The sequence below is a fragment of the Lichenostomus cassidix genome, chromosome 21, assembly GCF_008360975.1.
Source record: "Lichenostomus cassidix isolate B80296 chromosome 21, HeHo_3.0, whole genome shotgun sequence".
Lineage (NCBI taxonomy): Eukaryota > Metazoa > Chordata > Aves > Passeriformes > Meliphagidae > Lichenostomus > Lichenostomus cassidix.
Window position 1 is genome coordinate 4,042,204 of NC_139501.1, and position 23,218 is coordinate 4,065,421.

Sequence of the window (23,218 nt, forward strand, 5' to 3'; positions counted from 1 at the left end):
CGGGTGTGTGGGAGCGGGGCCGCCGCGTGCGCCGCGTTACGTAACGGCGCGGGGCGGGGGCGCGGCCCCTCAGGGCGCTCCCGGCCCGGAGCGGGGACAGCCCGGGGTCGGCGGGAAAGGCGCGGCCTCGGAGGGGCGGGAAGGCGAAGCGGAGGCCGCCGGGGCCTTTTGCGAGGCGTCCGCGCTGGCGGCTGCGAGCTGAGGGGCCGCGCGCCGGGGAGGGGCGCGGGAGCGCGGAACCGGCCCCGGTGACCGCTCGGCTCGGCGGAGAGGGGGGGCGCCGCTCCTCCCACCGTCCCGTGAGGCGGCGCGTGCTCTCCCCGCAGCGCCGGCGCCCGTTCCGCAGGCCGAGGGTCCGGCCGTGCCGAGGGGCCGCGGCAGCCGATGCACCCCGCGCCGTGGCGCTCAGCGGATCCGCGATGGACGCGGGCGAGCGCCGAGGCGGCAGCGCGGAGCACAGCGCGGGCCCGGCCGCGGCTGCCTGGGCCGGGGCCGGGCGGGAGGCGGCGGCGGCGCCCGCGGGGGCTGCGGGCTCTCGGTGCGCGGCGTGCGCGGTGAGCAGCTCCGGCGGGACCGAGCTGCACAGCCCCGAGTCCAGCGGCGGCTCGGCCGCCGGCAAAGCCAACAGGTACCGGGGCAGCGCGGGGATCTGCTCGGCGGGGCTGTGGCGGGGCCGGGCGGGGAGCGGGACCTGCTGCTCGGTGCTGTCACTGCGGGACCCTGCGGGTCACGGGCCGCGCCGTGTGCAGGTGAGCGGAGCGCGGAGCTGCTCGCGGCTCCGGTAAGCTCTGCCTCACTCTGAGCGCGGCTGAGCCGCCAACGTCAGTGACCCTTGGGTAGCTTATAGCTGTACTTCAGCTAAAGACTCTTTAGGAGTACCACAGCAGAAATTACTGAAATAATTTTTTTTGGTGAAAGTTCAGAAATTCAGTGAGGTGGGAATTTATTTTATTTTTTGATTGAAAACACAGTTCAAGAGCTATAATGTATGCAGAGTTGAACAGGCATGTAAAGTTACCACGCAATACTTGCACTTATGTAATGGTTGATATAGTAAGAGTATGATGCTAACGACGATGTCAAATGGACAAAACTTACTGTTCATATCTATAATATTAGAATTCGTGATTTGAGGATATTGACTGCTTGTTTTTTGGTCAGTGAAATAAGCAAATGTAGGAAGAGGGAGACTTTACCTGTTAAATATTCTGCAGCTTTTGAAGTCAACAGATGAAAAGTGTGTTGAAGACTCTGAAGTCATGAGTAGAATGAAATCTTTGCATCAGGTGTATTTTGAGGACCTCATGGTTCCATGAGATGCTTATAATCAGGTGCAGCCTTCAAGGCTAGAAAAACTTACACAGATAAGAATCAGCATCTATTAATGATTTTAATACCCATGATATTTAGAAAGTCTAGAGTAAACATCAGTGTATTTTTAGTTGCTAAGCATCTTAGCAAGCAGAGTGGTTTTGATGTGACTTTCCAATCCATGACATTGGAGTTGGAAAGGAGGAAGGTAGAGGAGAAAAGCTGAAATAGCAGAGAAGGGACAAAGATACAACAGGAAATTTAGTGAATGCGCATTGGGACGTTTCTGGATATTGCATGACTCTGCAGCCATTCCCATAAAATGTTAATTGAGGAAATAATTTAAATTGGGTGATGGAAGAACAATCTCCTATACCGGAATTCTCTGGTAAAGTTTAACTTGTGTTCTACAGTGAGCAATTGAATTGGAGCCAGTCCCACAGAGATATGATGATGATGATCCAAGAAATGAAAAGGTGTTTGCCTGAAGAGAAAAGGAGTTCCAACAAGCCCAGTACCATCAGTGCTCTCAACTATGCCTTGCAGTGTGTCCAGCAGGTGCAAGGTACGTGTGGAGAAAATCTGGAAGAACAGCAGCATGGCTTGAATAGATGTGTCTGGCAACAAATAGCATTTTAAAAAAAATGCATTCCAGTTATCTGGAAGAGTTGTGAAGAGTTGAGTTTCTGAGGCACTGTGGTTTTGTTGCTGTTTTTTTTGTTAAACAATCATGCTATCTTTTTGATTGAGATCCCCCCCACCATTGCTTTGCTTTTCTTCAGAGTCCCATAGCTCAGAGGTGCCTAATAGTAACTTTCTATATACGTTGAGAAAACAGTATTCCCATCTCACATTGAAAAATTATTGGATAGTTTGTGTTTTCCAACAGAACTAAGTAGCTAAAGTTGTACTACTTCCTCATGATTGTTTTCTGTAACAAAATGAGGTTACTCCAGTAGTATAATCAGTATTCCTTTTCCCTTTGTCACTACACAGACCTTCCTCATCTCACCTTGGACTTCACCAAAAAGATGACAAAAGTACAAGGGCTGTAAGAAATACTTTAAAGTAGTCACCTTACTGACTTCCTTGTGTTTGTTTTGCTTTTTCTGTTTTGTTTTTTTTTTCCAATTAGCAAACAATGACTTTTTCCAGGCTCTGAATGACCGAAGAGTGTTTCAGACAGATGTGGTGACATACAGCATAGAAGAGTTGGTGGCAGTTGCATCTGAGCACACTCCAAAAAACACTGTAAGAATTCAGGCACACTCAAGGAGTTCATTCGATTTCACTAAATTTAGTCTCCTAACGTTGTGTGGAAATAGAATGTGTAAAATTGAGAGGCCTTTAAGTTTTAGCCAGACAGACCTTCAAGTTTTTAAAGATAAGTCAATACTGCTTCTTATCTGTGCTCTGTCAGAGTACCCAACAATAGTGAGTGAAGAAATACTAATTTTTCTTCTTTTTTTTTTTCTTTTTTAGTTTGTTTTGGCCAGAAGCAACAAATAACTCTTTGAGAATTCTTTTACTGCAGAGTAATCTCTTGAGACAGCAGAAAGTTGTTAAAACCAGTCAGATCCATAGTTGTGAGGGACTTTTGGTTTCTATTTGTACTCTGCATTTAATTTTTTTCTGGTTTTGCAATATATGTCATGCTTTCTGGCTCTGCTTTAAAGAAAAGAGTGTTTCTTGAAATTCAGTACTGTTGGATACTATATCAAAAATATTGCAAATGCTTGAAAACATACAAAAAATACTGAAACACTCTCAGAATGTTTTTGTGTGTGGAATTGTGATGAATCCTCTGAAATTTGTGGAGGAGTGTGTGGAATGATAACCAGTCATTCTGAGCAAAGGCAAACATCAATCTGTTTCAAAAAGACTAATACAGTCTTACTAGCATTTGTGAATCTTGAATACACTGCTGTAGCACTGCAGAATGTGGATCACACACTACCTAACAGATTTTTAAACCTCACCCTGAGGTTGCAGTGTGTGGTGGTTTGGGGTTGGTTGGTTTGGTTTGGGGTTGTTTTGCTTTTTCCCTTTGTATTATCACTACCATGTTTCAGGTGATGATGGTCTTTAATGTTTGTTTTCCAGGACACATTTGTGGCTATATTTTCTTTGCTGTCTGGACGCATAATGCATATTTCTGAGCAGGCAGCATCTATTCTGAACTGTAAGAAGAAAGTGTTGGACTCTTCCCGGTTTGTGGAGTTGCTTGTCCCTCAGGATGTGAGTGTGTTCTACACACACACTGATCAGTCTCACCTGCCCCTTTGGAACATGGAAAGTCAAACAGGTGGGACTTGGCAATGCACTTAAGTGCTCTGTGTGTCTTTCTGTCATTGCAGAATGAGAATATAGTAGTTCATTTTAAATGCTTCTGCCAGCAATATCAGCATCATTTGTTCCTTTCCCTTTGAAAACTGGAGTGGCTGTGGGACTAGTCCTGCCTAGTCTCCTAAAGACTTGACTTTTACTTGGGGTAAATAAAAGGCAGATACTTCATTTTTTCGTGTACTATCTTATTCACTGCACATACTGCTGCTTTTTGCTTTTTGCTGCCTGCTGTGAACATAGCTCATCAAACCCAAGTTTTAAGCTGATTTGCTATTTAGTGCTGGATGTGTCTAAACTGTGACTTTTGAATCCTGTGTTACTTGTGAGCAATTCAAACATAGCTTTCAGGCGAAAGCTGTGTCTCTTGCCCACCTAGACATGAGGCTGTTCTGGCATCAGATCTCAGAAGTCCAAAGTCCTTGGTATCAAAGGATGTGAGACATCTGGAGGTTGTGAATGCCAGGGATTCCACAACTTGGGTGCCAGTAATGTGCCTACCCAGCAGAGCAATGGCACCCCAGTGGAGTTGTGGTTTTCTTGTCTGTATATAGTTTCTGATACTTGACTCATAAAGCCAGGAAATAGCACCTTTCCTTTTCATTGTGATGCACTAGAGAAAGGTTTTTAAAATTTTTTTAGGTCATATGCATTTCCTCTGAATTTAGTTTCAGGTCAGCCATTTTTCTTAAGAGTGAGTGGACTAGAGAGGAGAAATTACATTTGAGGCGGGAGCAGACTGTTGAACAGACAATTCAGTAGCTAGTAAAGAGGAGGTTGTGAGACCTCAGTCATGCTCAGAAAGTCTGGAGAATGCAGAGCTTAAAATAGCTCTGATAGGTGTGGCCTTTTTAAGGATATTAACTTCTGCTTTCAATGTGTTCATCTTATTAGCGTCTCCGTATGAATATGCCCAGGTGAAATCCTTTTTCTGCAGGATCAGGTAAGTACATTATTATAGTTTTATTTTTGTGAAGGCTGACAGGGGGTGCAGTACCAGGCAGAAACTGTTCTATTGCTACAGCTGACCAGTGTTGAGATCATGAAACTGCATTACAAAATGGGCTTACTGTATTTAATGTCAGTGTCCAGTAGGACATTTTGAGTATTTTCCCCAGAGTGATGCATAAACTTGCACAGGTACAGGAGGAAAACCATGGATACACTTTCCTCTTGGACCTATCAGTTTCCTTCAGTACTGTCATGCAGGAGAATGATGTTGTGAAAAATTGCTGCTTCTCTTTTTGCTGTTTGAGAGTGGAGGCAAAGAGTATTTTGCTTGAGAGTTTGGGACAGAAGCCTTAACAGAAACTCAGGTCACCTGAGTCCCAGTGTAAAGCCTGAGACTTGTGAAGCCTGACTTGATACTGCTATGGATGCTGTTTGTTGCCTAGTACCTGGCTGATCTTAGAACTTAGATCTTATTTGGGTTTGTGTGCTCAGCATAACTTTTCTGTGTAGGGCTCTCAGCCCTGGCACACAGTGTGTGAATCCTGAAAGCAGGGTGTTAATCCCTTTTGCTCTTCCTCAGGGGTGGCAAAGATCAAGAACAAGAAGCACGTTGTTATCCCTTCCGAATCACCCCGTACTTGGTCCACGTGTGTACCTCTGTCCGTGTGGATGCAGAGTCCTGCTGCTTAGCTTTGGCTGAGAAAATCCACTCTGGATATGAAGGCAAGTCAGGAAGCTTCAGTGGAAAAAATTCCAATCCAATAGAAAAATGCACTGAATGGAAGTCTTCCTTTGTTTAGAACTTGTGCTTGGGTAGTCTCACCTGTGTAACTTGCAGCTTGTGTGTGCATGCCTGTGAATCCAGAATATCTGTGCTGCCTTTGCCAGGCCCCAAAGCATTTGACCTCTCCTTGTTATTTTTATTTTTGGGAGAAGTCTGTAGTGCCTAAAAATCTGTAATGTTTCTATGAGTTACTAGTCAGAAAGCAGTGAACAATTATAAAATTCAGGAGACAGTAAATATCATAAGCAAAAGTAATGCCCAAGTTTTCTGTCTTAGTGTGTTTTTTCTTTCTATTAGCTCCTCGAATTCCTATGGATAAAAGAATATTCACCACCACACACACCCCTGGATGTGTTTTTCTGGACATAGATGACAGGTGAGAGATTTGAGTTCTTAAGACCTGTGAGGTATGTATGGAGAGGTAGAAGAAGATCATTTGGTGATGCAGATGGAGACCCAAGTAGTTGAACTGTACAATTGGCAATAGTTAATGAAACAAAACAGTTTTGTGTTAGTCCACTTGTGGAAAACATCTCACACTCCATAGATGTAATCTCCTTTGTTGGTTTAAAACACATGTTAAACAGAGCTGCTGTCAGTTTTGCTTACCCAGGGCAATGGGGAGCTGTGGCAGCACCAAGAGTAGAAAGCAAGCATAATTATTGACATTTTGTCTATGACCTGTTGTCTTCAAGATCCCTTTTTTTTTTCCTTTTTGTGTAGATAAGCACAAAACTGCTTGCAAATATCTGTTAGATCTCCAGGCACAGAAATGTTTTTCATGGGTATTTATGTGTCTATATTACAGTGCAGGATTATGAGGTGGGTTGGGAAATGTTCTGTAGCGTTAGTTCATTCCACTGTAGGTCATGCATGAGCACTTCATGGGCAAGCAAAGGGTTAAGGATGTAAGTAGTCAAAACTATATTATAATCTGTGATAATGTGTTTGGGTTTCAGAGCAGTGCCTTTGTTGGGTTACTTACCTCAGGATTTAATTGGAACATCCATACTGATGTATTTGCACCCAGAAGATCGTCCTTTGATGATCACTATTCACCGGAAAAGTAAGAGCTGCTTTTAGAGGAATATCTGTTGGTTTTACTAGTCTTTCCTTATCATATTGCTTGACATGTGACTGATCTGCAGTCTAGACAAAAATTAACTAATTAACTAATGCAGTCAGTTTGAGATCAAAGCAAATTCAATCTCAGAGTTCTAAGAACCCCAGTCATTAGTGTTTGTGCTGTGTCATAATGTAAGCTAAACCTTGTTTGATTGTGTTTTCCTTTCAGTATTGAAATTTGCTGGCCAACCCCCTTTTGAACATTTACCTATCAGATTTTGTACTCAAAATGGAGATTATGTCATACTGGACACCAGCTGGTCTAGTTTTGTGAATCCTTGGAGCAGGAAAGTTGTGTTCATCATTGGCCGACACAAAGTCCGGACGTAAGTCAGCTGTGGAATTGATCAAATAAAGTGCTTTTCATTGATTATTCTGCAAAACAAAACAGTCTAACTACTGAACTAGAGACATAATGTTGCTCTTGTAGATGTGACAACTGCCTTGCGTCTGTCTTCAGTCCATTCCTTCAGAGCAGCATTAGTCTTGTTTATTAAGTATGAAAATAAGTGAGTTACTTTCAAGTAAAAGGCAAATCCAGCTTTTTATTTTAGCAGGTTTTTACATGGTTAATATCCAAATACTGTGACAATGGACATGTCTAAATCGAAGTACCAGTTTTAGATGAGTAAAAGCTAAAAAGCAACATAAAATTAGATCACTTTAACTACTAATTACTTAAAATTAATTTGTGGTTGACTCACCAAAAGACTCCAATTGACTCACCAAAAGACTCCAGTTAATTGACCTGGCATGTTTTCTTCTGGAATATTTACTTGGTGCAGAACCTAAATACTTACCAAGGTAATGTGTTCTAAAAATGCAGTTATTATTGAATGTGCAAGTTAATTTTTGCACATTCAAAACTAAGGATGTTTCTCCTTAGTTTTCAAGATACTTGAAAATATGACTGGTGGCCTTCTTCTTACCTGGTTTCTCTTATAGGAAATGGCTTTTGGGATTGGCCTTCTGACTTTTCAAAGTGATCTTTTGTACAAGATTTTAAGGGGTATGAATTTGTCTTCTGAGTGAAGGAGACAGAGGGGTAGATGCTGGTCAGCCTTGTGTCTCTGCTGGTGCACTGACTTCCCTGGAGCTTCCCTGCTCTCATAGCACTGCCCCACTACCCCAGCAGAGCCACTGTTGGGACAGATGACATTCCTTTGTGTTGAGTCAGCAGAACAGTCAAAATAAACTAATGATAATAAAATAAAGGATCGGTTCTAACTGTTTGTAGCTATCTTTTCCTCATCACATGAAAATGAAATAGTGAAATATTGTTGGCTCTCTCCAGAAGCCCTCTGAATGAAGATGTGTTTGCTCCAAGGAGTAAAGAAACGAGCAGTGTGGAGAAAGAGATAAGAGAATTGCAAGGACAAATTTACAAACTGCTTCTGCAGGTAAAGAAGACAAAAGAATTTCAGAACACTGGCTGGCTGCCTGAGTGAGAGGCTAAAGAAACTTGAGTCTGCTTGGGTGGCTGTTTTGAGGATGGTCTTCTAAAAGGTCTTAGAGTTCTAAATGGACACAGGCCCAGCTCATTACTAAAAATATTTTGTTGACATTTTTGCCAAATCTATATGTTGAAAGGTAAATGTGCTTCCTGAAACAGTTTGAAGCATGGTACAGAATTCTTTGTAAGGAAGTGGTAAAGCCCAGACAAATACTGACTTCTCACTTGATTTTTCTTTACTTGAAGTTCTGTATAACAAAGTAATACAGAATGGTTCCTTCATTTTGTTCTCTCTGAGGATGATTTTTTTTTCCCTCTCATACAGCCGGTTCACAGCAATGTTTCCAGTGGTTATGGAAGCCTTGGAAGCAGTGGCTCTTATGAGCACTATATCAGCATAGCATCTTCCAGTGATTCCAATGGGAACTGTGCAGAGGAAATACAGGAACCAGTAAGTCTGTAAATGTGTCACTACCTGCAGAGTAGTGAAAAAACACCTGTAAAAATGAAAATGCTTACGGTGTACATAGCACTTCTCATCATGAATTTTACTGAAGAGGGAAGAATAAAGCCATGTTCAAGATAAATTAGTCAATTACAGAGTGCTGGCATTTCGTTTTTCCCCTTAATTTTGCTGACTGCCACAGAAGAGAGTGGAAGCAGTGCTGTCCTTAAACAAGCATTGCAATTACCTAATTTCCTTGTGAGGCTCCTGGGTAAGTCATCAGCTTATTCCCACTCTCAAGGCTTGGCATCAGCATTAAAACATTCAAATTCTGTGGCTGATTGAGCTTTATCACAGTTAATTTACTTAAATTAACCATGATAACTGGATTAATTAAATTTACAAGTACCAATAGATACCAGGCTTAGGCTGACAGTCCACTCCTTTCCAATTTGAAGAATACAAGAACTCAAGTCAGCTCCTGTGACCTCTTTGTACTCATTTTATTCTGACTTCACATTTTTTGTGTGTCTCAAGATGACATTGCAACAAGTTTGTGCAGATGTCAACCGAATAAAGAACTTGGGGCAGCAGCTGTACATTGCATCAAGGAGCAAGCCACAGAATGGAAGTGAACAGGCTGTGAGCTCAGAAGTGCTGGGAGGTAAGTTAATGTAGTTACATGGGTAAATGAACTCTTCTAGATCTGTACCCATGAGTGGCCACCTGGTGTTATGCTGAAGAACTTTAGATAGCATTTTAACATGGGTTGAACATGGGAAGAGGTTTGTTCTGTTTAAAACTGTCATAGGCCGTATGTCCTTGTATCATATATAAGGATTCCAGTGTATATATATATGTGTGTGTATATTTATCTGTGTGTGTCTTGGTGAGGGTAGTGTTTGGATGCCCTTGAGAGGAATCTTTAAAGGTTTCCTCTCTTCCAGGGAAGAGGCACACTGCTTCCTGTTTCCTTCAGACACTGAGAGGTGATAGCACAGAAGAACCAGGCAACACATTTTATGATGATCCAAAGAAAGCTCCACATGTTCCTTCCTATCAGCAGATCAATTGTGTTGATAGTATCATCAGGTAATAAACTATTAATCAATTTTAGTAATGCCAGTTTAATTGATGGAAATTATCCAAGCAGTTTGCATTGGCCTTAAACTGTCTGGGGTTTGAGTTGTGAGCTAAAGCTAGGATTGTTTGTAAAGTTTTCTGCCTCTCTGAGTATTGAGATGGTTTGCCCAATCTGAATTACATAGTAATGAAGAATTTAGGACCTAAGATTCTGTTTGCAACTATTTATTGATGTTTGCTGTTGGTGCGATAGGAATTTAAGTGAATTTTGATGGTCATATTATGGCAGTGTCTTCTCATTAAGCACTCTGAGAACCTCATATAAAACAGAAAATTGATATAATTTATAATATGTCAGTATTTTTTAACCCAGTGGATAATGTAATCTTTTTTCTTTTTTCTTTTTTTTTCCCCCCCTCAAAGAGTGATAGATTTTATTTAAAATACTCCTTGGAAAGCAGATACGTGTCCAGAACTTCCTGCAGTGAATTTAAAATGCTAGTTAACAACCTCTGGATCTCCAGTTTGGATTGTTCAAATGTTTGTATCTCCAAATGGAGAAAAAAACCCCCACAAAGTAGAGAGAGCTTCCTGTGATATGCTTTCATTTCAGATATCTAGAGAGCTGCAGTATTCCAGCATTGAAAAGGAAATGTAAATCTTCTGCAAATACATCATCGTCATCTTCAGAAGATGACAAACAAGTCCAGCAAAATCAGCAGGAAGTCAGGGCATTGGAAGGTAACACAAAGTGTACTGACAATCATGTTAGAACCACAAAAACTGATTTTTTTTTAATGTGTCACTGTTGTGTGTTCCAAGGTTTGTCCACTTTTTAAAGTGTTGTGTTGCTAACAATATTTTAGTAGACATTTAGTAAATACTTGCTTACCTTGCCTAGATCTCCCAATTAAACATAAGCTAAAATGTTAAGTCTTTGAACATAGAATGCATCAAAAGAACTATTGCTTGTTGTTGTTAACTGATCCTTCTGTTGCTCTCTCATTTTATGCCACATTTAGTATGTGCTGGCATTGCACTGGCATGTAAATGTTTTTCTAATATAAAAGACTGTCTTATTTAATGGCCTGCATAGTTACTAGTTATTTCTGAACCAATGAGACTTGATGAATTGGGAGCATAGTGCTTAGAATGGAATTCCATGTAGAAACTTTGTCATTTGCCAATAGATACTGCTATGCTGTCAGCAGTTGAGTCCCACACGCCAATATCTGCTGGTCTGGAAGAGACGCTGAAAGACCAGACAACTTCAGGCATGGTGGGAGCTCCTCTGGCAGACCTGACCCTGTCCAACAAGGCTCCAAGTGTCATGTCTGTCACCAGCCAGTGCAGCTACAGCAGCACTATAGTGCATGTCCCACACCCTGAATCAGGTACTGTTCACACTCGCAAAACACTGACTGATGTTTCAATTTACACAATGTTTCCAGCCTGAAGAACACGGTGAGAAAGTTTTATCCATTTAAGATACGTCCTCAATGAATGTCAATTCTGAAATATTAAGGTGCTACTCAGGGTGCTGTGAAGAAAAACTTGACCCTGAAAGTTTTTAGAGTATTTTAGTAAAATAGTTTTAACAGACTGCACTCTCTCCATCCCCCTTGAACTTCACTGCATATACCTCAAACACAGCAATGTGCTTTTGGCCACTGAGGATTAAAATCAAAATTGCTACCAGGCCAATATTACTTCATTTTAATGCAGGAAGAAGCAAAAAAACCAAGTATGTAGCTGCTATTGTACTAGGAAAATATGAAGAAGTGCCTCTAACTTCAAAGCGAATTTGAAGTTTTCCAGGCCATGCAAAGTAATTTGCTCAGTTGATGTTAGTGTAACTATATTTGAGTGTAAAGGGTGTTTTTCCCCCGCCTCTGCTCAGTAGTTCAGATGAGGTTGTTTTATGTGTAAAGCTCTGGGTGTTGTGGGAGTTGACAGCAGAAGGGCAGAGCAAAGAGTGATTTGTTTTCTTCCCTCTTCAAAGAAGTGACTACAATGGAGGATGCTGCTGTTGGAAGTGAACAAATTGAGCTGCCTCCTGTGAATGCTCAGAGTCTTGCAGTGCTGCCTGAGGACTTGAAGCCAGTTGGGCTAACAAAAGAGACGCTGTCAGCCCACACTCAAAAGGAGGAGCAGAACTATGTTGACAAGTTCCGACAGAGGGTCTTGCTCTCTCCGTTTAGGACTTACCTTCAACAAGGAAGCAGAAGCAACAACAGACATTCCTGTGGCCAAGGTAGGCAGCAGCTTTGAGAAATAAAGACTTGTTAGATGAGTTACAAAAAACAACCTAGCCATGGAATCTGATTCTCCTTTGTATAATTTAGTGTCTTAGTGTGGCTGCAAACAGAATGCTTCCTTTGCATTGCCAAGATTTGGCAGCAGCACTGCCCACACAGAAGGTCTGCTCCAGCTTGGATCTTGCTGTCTTAGACTTTCCACAGAGCAGATAGTTAGTTATTGCAATAAACCCTGCAAATCCCAGGTAGTTTGTTGCCTCCCCTTGAAAGAATGTACCAGATCTGATTGGAATAAGGCAAAGTGATCGATAAGAAAATTGATGACATGAAGGAAAACATTGTAGATATGTCAGCAAATCCATCACTGGTTTATGGAAGAATTATCCAGAGGAAAGTCAGCTCTCTGAATAAGCCACACTCATTTATCTAGGCATTTTTCTCTTTTTTTTGCTTTTTTTTTTTGCTTTTTTTCCCCCCTAGGTCTGTCATTTCAGTGAATATGTTTATTTTTCTTTCTCCTTAGGAGATTCCCCTTCAAAGCAGATCAGCCCAGCTAGCTGTAAAAAAGGAAAACATGGAAAATTCAAGCGCCAGAAACCTCAGAGACAGTGCTCAGATAGCCACTCTACTAGTAAAAATAGAAATAGTCTTCCATGTGAGAAGAGAGCAAATCAAAAACAGTTGTTCTCTCCCTCAGAAGTGTCCTGTCTGAGCTCCTCCAGTCTGAATGTGCATCCTCCTGTGGGATTTCCTGTCCATTCGAATCCAGTGTCTACTTTTCCAGCCTCTTCTGGAGGAGAGGAGCTTGCTCTTCGTTCATTACAACCTCAGTCCATGTCCTCATCACAGCCATGCTGTGGACCACAGTCATACCCAGTCTTTTATCCCCCAAACATAGGCACATTTATGGCTGTGTTTTTTCAGGGTTTCCCCATGTATGCTCAGATTCCTCAACATGCCTTTCTCCCTAGCCCTCAGTGTGTTTATCCCCCCTCTTCATATCTGTGCACCACACTACCTCCAGCCCCTGCTCCTTGTGCTTCATCACCAGTAGTACCACACTCTGTGGATCAGCCCTTTCCAGCCTCTCCTCACCCATCTGTGGAGGACCAGCAAGAGGGCCAGTGTGACCAGGCCCTACTGCTGAGCAGCTCACGGAGCAGCTCCCCACTTCAGCTGAATTTGCTTCAAGAAGAGCTGCCAAAACCTATGGAGCTTTCCAGTAGTGCTGATGTTAAGCCACATGCAGAAGATAAATGCGTAAGTAACAAAGAAACTGACTTTCAGAATGTCCTGTCACAAAAACCAGTGGTGATGATCTGTGTGTCAGGGACACAGATTTTGTTAGCTGCTTTTTCTGTTGGCTGTGCTATGTAGGCTGCAGGTCACCAATAGCACAGGAGTTGGAAAAAGCAGTTTATACTTGTGCTTATGGGAACTTCTACCAGTACAGTGTTGGCACGTAGTAAATGACAGAAATGTGAGATCTAGGCTGCCACAAGCTGCTTCTGCTCAGCATTTTGGCAGCAGCCTCTTCAATGGGACTGTCAGCTAGAATTTGGGGTTTGGGGCTTTTATGCATGTGGAACTTGGTTAGTGCTGCGCAATTTGCATCCTTTTTCACCCAGTCCCACAGTCTCTGTGGAGAACCAAAACAAAGGGAAGATACTTTTCTAATTACTCCCTCTGTCTCCCAGGGATGCAGCTAATGAAAGAAGAACAGGGATCCGTGTGGGTCGGTTTCCATACATGGGCATAGAAAAGGCCTCTCCAACTTCCGCGGTAAACTCAGAGGCAGGAATCTGAGCTCTGCAGGCAAGGAAAAAAATGTTGCCTCCTGAATCCAGATTGGGCTGGAAAGGCTGGATCAGCTGAAACTGCAGGGTAGGGTCCTGAAAGGGGAGCTGGTGTACCTGGAGCTGCTGAAGCAGTTGCTTCGCATAGTGAATCAGGGGAAGACGCTCTCATTTTCCCTGTCGTGCACCTTTGCTTGATGTGTATGGCTGCTTCATGCCATCTAACAGGACATGAAGGGAACTGACTCCTCCCCTCTTATCAGCAGAAAATGATAACTTTATGCAATAGTACAATATCCTGACAAAGTGGGGAAGGATCTACAACAGAAACCAGTAAACTATAGTTCAGATGCTTGTTGATTTTCACCCATGAAGAGTGTTAGCCTGAGTTCTAAACTGCCACTCATTTTCAGAGCTAGAAAACTTCAAACCTGTTGAATTGATATGAGAACTTGGTCAACGTGTGACAAATGCGGTAACTGCATGAATTTCCTTTTGCATACTTAAATGTAACTTCTGTGGATGTGTTGGATCTGCTTTTTGTCTCCAGGATAATGATCCAGAAGATAGTGGTAACAGTGCTGCTCTTGAATTTCCTGACCGCTCGTTGTACGAGGACTCACAGTTGGGTTCAGGTTCAGCAGCATCAGGCAGTGGATCAGCTTTATCTGGTTCTTTAGGCTCTAGCTTCAACGAGACTTCTGGCCATGGCACAGGTAGGGAAGTCCAAGATATTTAGGTATTTGGTGCTAGATGGCTTGCTAACATGTAATTAATAGAAAGATACTGTAATGGGGATGAGAAATCCATGTAAGAGGGTCCATGGCCTCTACTTTTCACCAGCTTTCAGTGTTTGAAGACAGGTTTTTTTTTTGGTCACTGTAGTTGGAACTGTGAGTCTAAGAAGCTATTCCTTTAACCTGGAGGTCACTCTTTTATTTTGCCTGTTATCACTTTTCTCTGCATTAGATCTTACTTGACTAAAGGTAAATCTGCCTAGAGCAAGACCTCTCAGAAGCAGAGAAGTTGAGCCAATTAATTTTGAGAGAAGTGAATAGAGCTTTGGAGATCTTGAATAACTTAAGAGAATGCACTTTATCTTTGAATTTCCAATAGGTAATAATTGCTGGAGCAATCATCTGGGAATACCTGTGTTTTTATTACAGAACTAACTTGCAAGAATACACTGGTGGTGTTTTACTTTTTGTGCTGAATTACTGGGATTTTCCAGGCATCTGCTTTTTTTTTTTTTCATGGTCATTCTCAGCAGGTAGTGGGAAAAGCAGCAAGTATTTTGCCAGTAATTATTCTTCTGAAACTTCCAAAGAAGAGAAGAATCAGGAAGCAGAAGAAAAAGGGACAGCTTATAAATCGAAACATGAGTCAGCCTGGGTGATGATGGATCACACACCTGAGCGAGTTCTAATGAATTACCAAATGCCAAACAGGTTGGAAAACATCAACAATTTCTGACATGTAGTTTGGAATTGTGCATGGAACTCTAGGATTAAAGTGTGAGAGTGGAAACAGCACACATACCAATGAAACGTCAAGGTGTATTAGTTTACTTCTCTGCAGTTTAGACCTGGTTATTTACTTACTTTTGTCTCTTTTTTTTTTTTTCCCATTCCCCCCATCAGTTAAAATAAGGTAACATGTAACCTTTTTTGCTGATGTATTAATGGGATTGGCTATGGTCCTCTACTTGGAATGCAAAAAGGGGTAAAAGTACAGGTTATTTGCAAGTTGCTTGCAATTAGCTTATATATAATTTGCAATTTAATTCCACATTAAAAAAAAGCACCACAGAAGGACATAAAAGAAAAAAAACCCCACACAAAAAACCAAAAACTCTCAACAAAACCAACATCAAACAAACCCCTGACTGTTAGCCCAGTGTTGAAAGCAGCCTTGCAAAGCAAATAAGGTACAAAGTACAGTTCTCTTTAAACAGCTGGTGCTGTTCAGCCATGGATTTTGGTGAAGAGACTGTGACAGTGTCAGTGCCTGCCTTGCTTTGTGTGGTACAGCTGTGCTCACAGTTGTCTCTCACCTGCAGAATCAAAGAGGAAGTTCTCAAGCAGGATCTGGAGAAGCTGGCAGTCATGCAGAAGCAGCAGCCTTGGTTTACAGATGGGCAGAAGAAGGAGCTGGCAGAGGTGCACACGTGGATCCGGACCCAGACTGTCCCCCTGCAAATCAGCACCCAGGTGAGCAGTGGGAAAGGATTCATTCCATTTCTAACCAGGACCATCTTACAGGGCTGGGTTATGGATGTCAGTATAAGCAGGATATGAGCTCAATCACACTAGCCAGAAAAGAAATGCCGACATACAGGTCTTGCCATTGTATTGTTCTTTGGGGTTTTTTTGCAAGATATACCAATTCTCTATAGGAATCACTCGTAGTAAAGTTCCTTCAGGAACCACTGGTAGTAAAGTTCCTTCAGTCACAGTGTTGGATGAATGGGAATAGTGTCATGATCTTATGTAAGACATCTAGAGTTGTTTTTTCAGTTGACATTAAATCTTTTGCTCTTTTTCTTACAAAATTGTTGCTAAAATTGAATAGCATATAACACTGGGATATCAGTGAAGATCAGAGCAAGTGTGTTCAGCAAGCTGAAAAATGCTCAATTACAGAGAAAGGTCAGGTGTTTTGTTATAAACACAAAAATAGCCTTTTTTTGTAGGTGTATTCATTCGTTCAATCTTGTACTTGATTATTTTAGCTGGTATGACTCTTGGGCACTCTGCTGAACTGTTTCTAATTTGTGTTAGTGTGTGTTAGAGAATGTCCTAATCAGTTTAAAGTGCTCCCATGGAGAAGAGCAAGGCAGTTCTAGTCCCACAAAGACCTAGAGCTTCAATGTTGAGTTGTACAGAAAAGTTTAAGGCTGTGTTCATGTACTTGTGCAGCAGAAAAATCTCATGTCTGTTTTGGCACTGTATGCTGGGCTGGGATTGTCAAATGTGGTATTCTGAGATGTGGTGTTTATTCTCAGAGAAGAAAAGCTAAGACATGTATGTCCTTGGCTATGGAAAAAAACTAGAAAATTAGTCTTTGTTTTTCTAATATCTCACTGATAAAAATCATGTGTCCTGTTGTGGTTAGGACACTGTGTTTGATTCAGATAGCAAAAGGATGTCCAGTGATCTTGTAGAAAATTTTGTTGAATGTTTATATCTCAAATGTTAAGAAATGTATTGGTATGTAAATATCAATATTTTCTAAGGTTCTGAAACTGTTCTTAAACAGAAAGTTGTGTTTCCTGGGCAGATTGTGATTTTGCAAATACAGCCAGGCTTCTGGCAGTAGCAAGAAATACAGGACTTCTGTTTGGATACTTTATCTCAAGAACAAGAAAAATCTGGTTTCTCAATACACTCAGGCATTTCAGCTATTTATGTTGGTCAGTATTGTTGCTCTTCACACTGCAGTCCAAATCTTCAAAAAGGAGCTTGCTTATAAAGCTGAATGATAAGGTATTCAGATTCAAGAAAGTCACATGCCTTTTTATCTCAAAGGTAGAACTGTATGTTTCACTAAACAAATTAATTAATCTCTGAGAAAGGTAAGTTGCAGGCATAAGTATCTGCTTCTGAAAAGAAGATATCTTTTAGAGAGATCTCAGCCCACTGGAAGATAGGGTCAAGATATTGGTCAATAGGACTTCACCCTTTGAAATCTGCTCATAAAAAGAAGAATTTAAATTACTATTTCTTGCTCCTTTTTGAAGGGCTGCGTCACATGTGACAGCAGGGAAGAAAGTTGTGAGGCTGCAGTGGCTGATGACAGCATGGAAAACAAGGGAGAACCACCTCCAGTCCTGCAACGCTGAGGCCATCAGCACCTGTGTCAGTACAACTGCTTGGTGTAATTCCCATCCTCTTTCCCTCTGGCTTTGCTCCATACCAGCAGTGAATCCATGTGGCCATCTCTTACCAACATGAGCAGTGACACTTGAAACTCCATCTTCCTCCATTACCCCTCCACTCCTGGCATGACTCTGAAGACAATCTTTCAGTGGGAGGCTGTTTCACTTTCTGACCTCACAGACTTGACACAGAAGGGGTTATGTTTGTAACCTTTAACTGCTCAATGATGAGCAAAATACAAAGATTTTTTTTTTGGTTTGGGTGTTTGGTTTTTTGAAGTTGGCAAGTAAGTCTGGAAAGATGCAGTGTTTAAGAACCTGTGGTGATGAACCTACTGATCAGAGCATGTTTACTCTCCAAATAAGGTGGATGTATTGAAACCAAGCTACAGCAGAGTAATCTTCATTTTTGTTCAATATTTTAAAGTCTAAACTAAAGATCCAAATACTCTGGGGCTCTGAAATTGCTGTAGCTGGTTTGAGAATCCAATAGGCTTTTTAAAGAGCAGCTGAAACTGGCCAGGTTATTCTGCATCAAATGCCTTTTGCCAGCTTGTGCCCATCGAAAAAAATAAACTGAAGTGAAAAGAAGCAATTTTTTTCCCCCATTTTTTTGCGATGCATGTTTTGGAGTCACGTTGTTTTACAGCTTTTGATTTTAAAGCTGTGTTTATCAAGACGGATATATAAATTAATTGAGGATAACTGGTTTGCAAATCCACCAGAGATGAAATTACATACAGCAATCAAAAAAAATGACCAACCCAAAAGTATCAATTCACAGGTTCTGCTTTTTAAAAACAGACCCATGGAAAATTTTCTCTATCAAGGCAAGTAGTTATCTATTAAAGTAGCTAAATGCAATCTTTTATGTTGCTACTTCTCGGGAAGGTGTGTTTGTATCTTAATGTTTTTGTTGTTGAATGGTTAGAGGAGCTCAATCCAGACGTAGCAAATAGGAAATTATTTAAGCAGTTTTTCTGATTTATTTTTGTTGTGGTGATGCCAAAACCAAAAATAATTCATTTAATTTCTTCTGCTTTCAAAGCTTACATATTGTGGAGCCAAACTTGAACATCAAACAACATATTCATTATTTCTTAGCACTGTTGACTTCCTCCACAAGATTAAACCTCTTTGTAATGGAGTCTCTGGCTGTTGAAAACCATGGATGAAAAAGGAGTTAGTGGTTCAGAAAGTGGTAACCACTTTCAGTATGTAAAAAGACTTATTCTCATGAATGTCTCAAAGTGCTCTTCAAACAAGACATGCTTGGCTAAAACCTGGCAAATTTTGTCTGATTTCCCCTCTGTTTATCAAAAGCTGGATGTAATCAGATTTTCCTTGTGGTGTTATTAATCATGTTAGCTTTCTCAGCAAAGAGTTTCAGAATGTAACACATTATTTACCCTTTTGTTCTGTGTAATTCTTTTGCTGCTGTGGGAAACATTTTAATTTCTCTAGTTTCTATTACTAGTAAGCTTCCAGTTGTTAAGTTAAAAATACTATGATCTGCAGGTCATTGAAGGAAAACTGTATTTATCTAAAGGTTTCTTTACTTGTAAAAGTCAATCCAGTGACAATCTTTCTTGTTAAAGTTTATTTTAAGGAAAGTTATTTTTACAGAATTTTGAGTTTTCAAGGCTAATTTGACTCAGGCAGCATTCTTTTTATGGTTTTAGGATTTTTTCAGTATTTTTGTCTGCTCTGTTAATATCTGTTGGTTTCTATTTATTCTTAAGCTGCATTTCTTTGTCTTTCAGTTTTTCCAGCTTGAACTTGTTTTTTTCCTGTGTTGTAAATCAGCAGAGGTCCACACATCCTCAGTACTACTTGTGTTCAAACTTCACCTCCTAAAATAAGAGACTTCAATAGGTGTTTATGTGTAGCAGGTTATGTATTCAAGTAGGAGGATGTGGGCAATATCTTACACCTTCTCTAGTCTTTTTACAGCATTTTCCAAATACAATGTTCTGCTTTATAACCACACTGCCTAAAATATTTGCTCTAAATCACGTAATAAGATACTTTGTGTATAGGTTCTTTCTTGATTGGGAAGCTTCTTAATTAACTTATCTGTCAAATTAGACTTATGCACTAGAATCCATTCTACTTGGCTGTGCTTAAATTAAAATGATTGCTTCAATGCATTTTGAGACTTAGTGAAATAGAGTAAATTGAATATTTCAGGTAAGGACAGCCATCTTCTTCAAAATAGTTTGGAACTCTAAGCCAGAAGGAAAGTTGAGATAAGTCAGCTCTTTTGTGTACATTATTTTCATTTCCTGAGTTTGAAAGTGTTTATTTCCCAGGTATGAAAATGAGCTGATTTGCAATGTCTTAGCAGGCAGACATGTCATCCCTCTTGTGAAACAGTGAGACTTAGTTCAGGAGAATGGCAATATGTACCTAACACTTGATTAATGCTTTTCAGCCTTAGGTCTGTGAACATGTCAAAAAGATGATATTATTATCCCAGTTGTATAAAAAGAGGCAGAGACACAAAGGACTTGCACAGGTGCATACCCCCAGTTCATTCCAAATTCAGGAGTAAAATTTGGGAATCTTCACTTGCTGTATCCTATGCTGGCTTTGGTACAAGTGATCAAGATTGATGTTTATGTAGACACCTGGTAATGTTACCTGTGTTTCTTTTTTTGGAGATACTAACCCTTCTTGTACCTCCTACTGATGTGAAATTGTGCCCAGTAGGATCATCGAGCAACAGAAAACCAGACCAAACAGTTTCTGAATTGCTGTGAGTACTGTAGACCCTCTGACCATACATAATGAAAATTCATGTGCCTAGGAGTTTAAATTCCAAGTCTGTAATCCTGGCTAAATCTTAGGTGCAGGATCCCTTGTCTGGGACTACACAAGTCCCAGGTTATGGAAAAAATTTGCTGTGGGAAAAGAATATAAGAGGAATGAAGAGATGGATCAGTGCCCTGTGTGATGATGAGACAATTATTTGCCCAAAAATCAAATGGTCTAGGCTGCAAAATCAGGCTTAGGATAAAAAAGCCCCAAACTTTCCCAAGGTACTGTTTACCCTGCTAGAACCACAACTTCATCTTGCTATGAAATGCCTTATCAAGCCTTTGACCTCATTTCCATACGTTTTCAGGAGCTGGCAGTTTTTTCTTCAGCTTGTACTAATCTTTCAGTCCCTGTAGTGTGCTGGAGTGATCACAGCAAGACGCAGTTCTGATCAGAAGGGCCAATGGAGTAAGTGTTGCAGCCGGATTTGCACCTGCTGTTTTGTTTCTGTGGCTTTGTTTTGCCTGGCAAAATGTTGCAGACAGTTTGGAGCTGCTTGGAAGGTCACTTATTTGGTGATCAGAGGGAAAACATGCTGGTACAGCACTGATGCAGTTACTACCCCCTGTGGGGGTGTCAGCAGTTTGGAAACCCTTGGAGGATTTCGCTGGCAATTTTTTTTTGTTGTTGTTGTTGTTGTATTCATAAATGTAGAATTATGTTTTTAAAAGATGAGTTGATGTGCAGATATTTTCATGGCATTGCTATGAACAGAAGGGACCTTCATGTATTTTTACAGTGTGGTAAATACTTGCTGAATGAGTAATGTATTGGTAAGTTTATCTTCCAGCTGAATCAAGTTTTGAATCATAAGTGAATGAATTTTTACATCTGTTGGTAGGATTATTTTATTGAAATAATATTCAGCTGTGGTTGAATTTACAGTTGTGATTTTAACTGTACACTTTAAAGGAGCATCTGATTTTATAAATAAAACTGAAAAATATGCTGCAAATAACTGTTTCAAATGTGTGTTTACTTTTGTTCTTGGTAATGTGTATAAAATAGACTTTTAAAGAAATAATCAATATATTTTTCTGATTATACAAGGGCTGGGGTACAGTGTCCATAGGGTTGTGGATATAGTGAAAATGTAGTGACCATTTATGCTGTTTTGTTGAGGGGTTTTGTAGTTTTTTTCAGTCACACTTCACCTTGCCCACTCCAGGTTATGTTCTTTCTTTTCTAACTGCATCCCACAAGGGCAAGTAATTTTTGAATGTGAAATATTATATCTGGATTTCTAAACTGTTGGGATTTGGCATGCAAGATTTAAAGCTTCTGTCTGTGTTGACTTTGTTAGAAAAGTCTTGTTCTAGAGGAAGTACAGAGGAAAAAACTCCTAGGTTTAATTCATGAGCATGTTTCATAGAGCAAGAAGGTTCTTTAATTGCAGAGGAACAATTTGTTCATCTTTTCCTGCTTTAAGGGACTTAACAGGGAGAGATGTGATCGATAGTGCTTAAAGAAGCCTGCAGAAGAGGCAAAATCACTGCTGGGAGCACAAGGTACAGAACAATAGTAGCATCATAGTGAAATTGGAAAAGAAAGAAGTAATCTTAGATGAGTATGTAACTGAAAGTGCTTCTTATAAGGTAAGTGATGCAGTTCCTTGAAATAGAGGCATCTTGAAAGTATCATTGGATATATCATTGCTGAAGATATATTGATTTTTTTTTTTTGGTTGTTGTTAAAGGGTTAGTTGGTTATTTTAAGGATTCTTAAAAATGTGAGTCAAATCATCTATCTATTCCAGAAAATGAAGATAAATGAATAGGCTTGTGAAATGAAAAAAGTCCAGGGTGGTTCTATAGTTTTTTATTCAGAGGATCTAGGCACTGTCAGCCTATCTGTGTTCCTGCTTTGTCAATAGCACTCATCCTCCTGCCAGCTCAGCTTGTGGCTCACGGCTGAAAAGCTGTAGCTCACACCTTTGTGTGGGTGTCAGAGGTGAGCTGCAGGATGTACTGCTGCATTTTTGGCAGATGGTTAGAAATAAGAATTGGACCTGTTGTGCTTAATCATCCCATTCTCAGAAGTAATGGGCCTGTATTTTCTGTAGTAGGTTTATTTCACAGCAGCACTATCTCCATCAGGATGTTAATTACATGCTCTCCTGTCAGGATATTCTTTACACACTTACTCCCCAGCTCTGACTGAGATCTGCCTGCTCTGCTCCCAGCTGCTGCTCCAGTTTGCTCTCTGGTACCAGTGCAGGTGGCTCAGGGTGCTGCTGGCTGACTTCCCCAGCTAGTGAACTTTTTAATACTTGTGATATTTTTTCTATTATCATTCATTCTGAATTATTTATTTATTTGGCTTTATGCTTGCAATTTTTGAAAATAATATATTTGTTTTTTCCCGAGTCTTTTTAGGCTCTACACTTCTCCCTGTCTGTATGTCTATCTTAGCTAGTTATTCATTTAGATAAATTTAAAGTCTTTTCTGGCAAGTTTTTATTGGCTGATGAGGGAGCAGAAAAGGAGTAATTTCCAGAGAGGCACCGACTTGCTCCACTGTGTAAGAGAAGGATGAATGTTCAGAAAATTTCAAATAGCTGCACAGTGCATCTTGCTGATCTGACTTCTGAGGACATTTTTCTCTGTCACAGCTGGCACCATCTGTCTTTTATCATTTACCTGAAGTGAACAAGCTGTTTCAAGCCTGTAGACTTTGTTTAAACAGCACAGTCAGAGATTAATGATGAATACTATTGAGATCAATGTAGCCTGTGTATCACTGTTAGGTGAGTTTACTTCCAGCTTTCTGTGAGCCTGGACTGGCATGAGGTCAATATGAGTTTTTACATCAGTTGGTAGGAATATTTTATTGAAATAATATTTGGCTGTGGTTGAATTTTCAGTTGTAATTTTAACTGTACACTGTGTGTATTTAGCAGTACACTGTATTTAACGGTACACTGTGTGTATTTAGCAGTACACTGTATTTAACTGTACATTGTGTGTATTTAT

At 40.7% G+C, this 23,218-nt stretch overlaps 1 protein-coding gene across 8 annotated transcripts; it reads left to right on the plus strand.

Annotated features, from left to right (window-relative positions):
* The first annotated feature begins 84 nt into the window (after positions 1-84).
* On the plus strand, positions 85-21,204 carry PER3 (period circadian regulator 3). 8 transcript variants are annotated; one of them, XM_085080145.1, is made up of 21 exons: positions 85-628; positions 1,725-1,876; positions 2,447-2,562; positions 3,415-3,616; positions 4,549-4,597; positions 5,186-5,328; positions 5,687-5,765; positions 6,349-6,455; positions 6,684-6,840; positions 7,809-7,914; positions 8,293-8,418; positions 8,950-9,076; positions 9,360-9,504; positions 10,109-10,236; positions 10,686-10,889; positions 11,498-11,749; positions 12,277-13,013; positions 14,100-14,265; positions 14,817-14,997; positions 15,609-15,759; positions 17,289-21,204. In XM_085080145.1, exons 1-21 carry the CDS (start codon positions 420-422, stop codon positions 17,388-17,390), a joined length of 3,639 nt encoding a protein of 1,212 aa, XP_084936271.1. In that variant the 5' UTR covers positions 85-419; the 3' UTR covers positions 17,391-21,204. The 8 variants fall into 8 exon arrangements, 7 of the variants coding, with proteins under 7 accessions (XP_084936271.1, XP_084936273.1, XP_084936272.1 ...); XM_085080147.1 differs by having other exon boundaries at positions 14,820-14,997; XM_085080146.1 differs by having other exon boundaries at positions 11,501-11,749.
* The last annotated feature ends 2,014 nt before the right edge of the window (positions 21,205-23,218 follow it).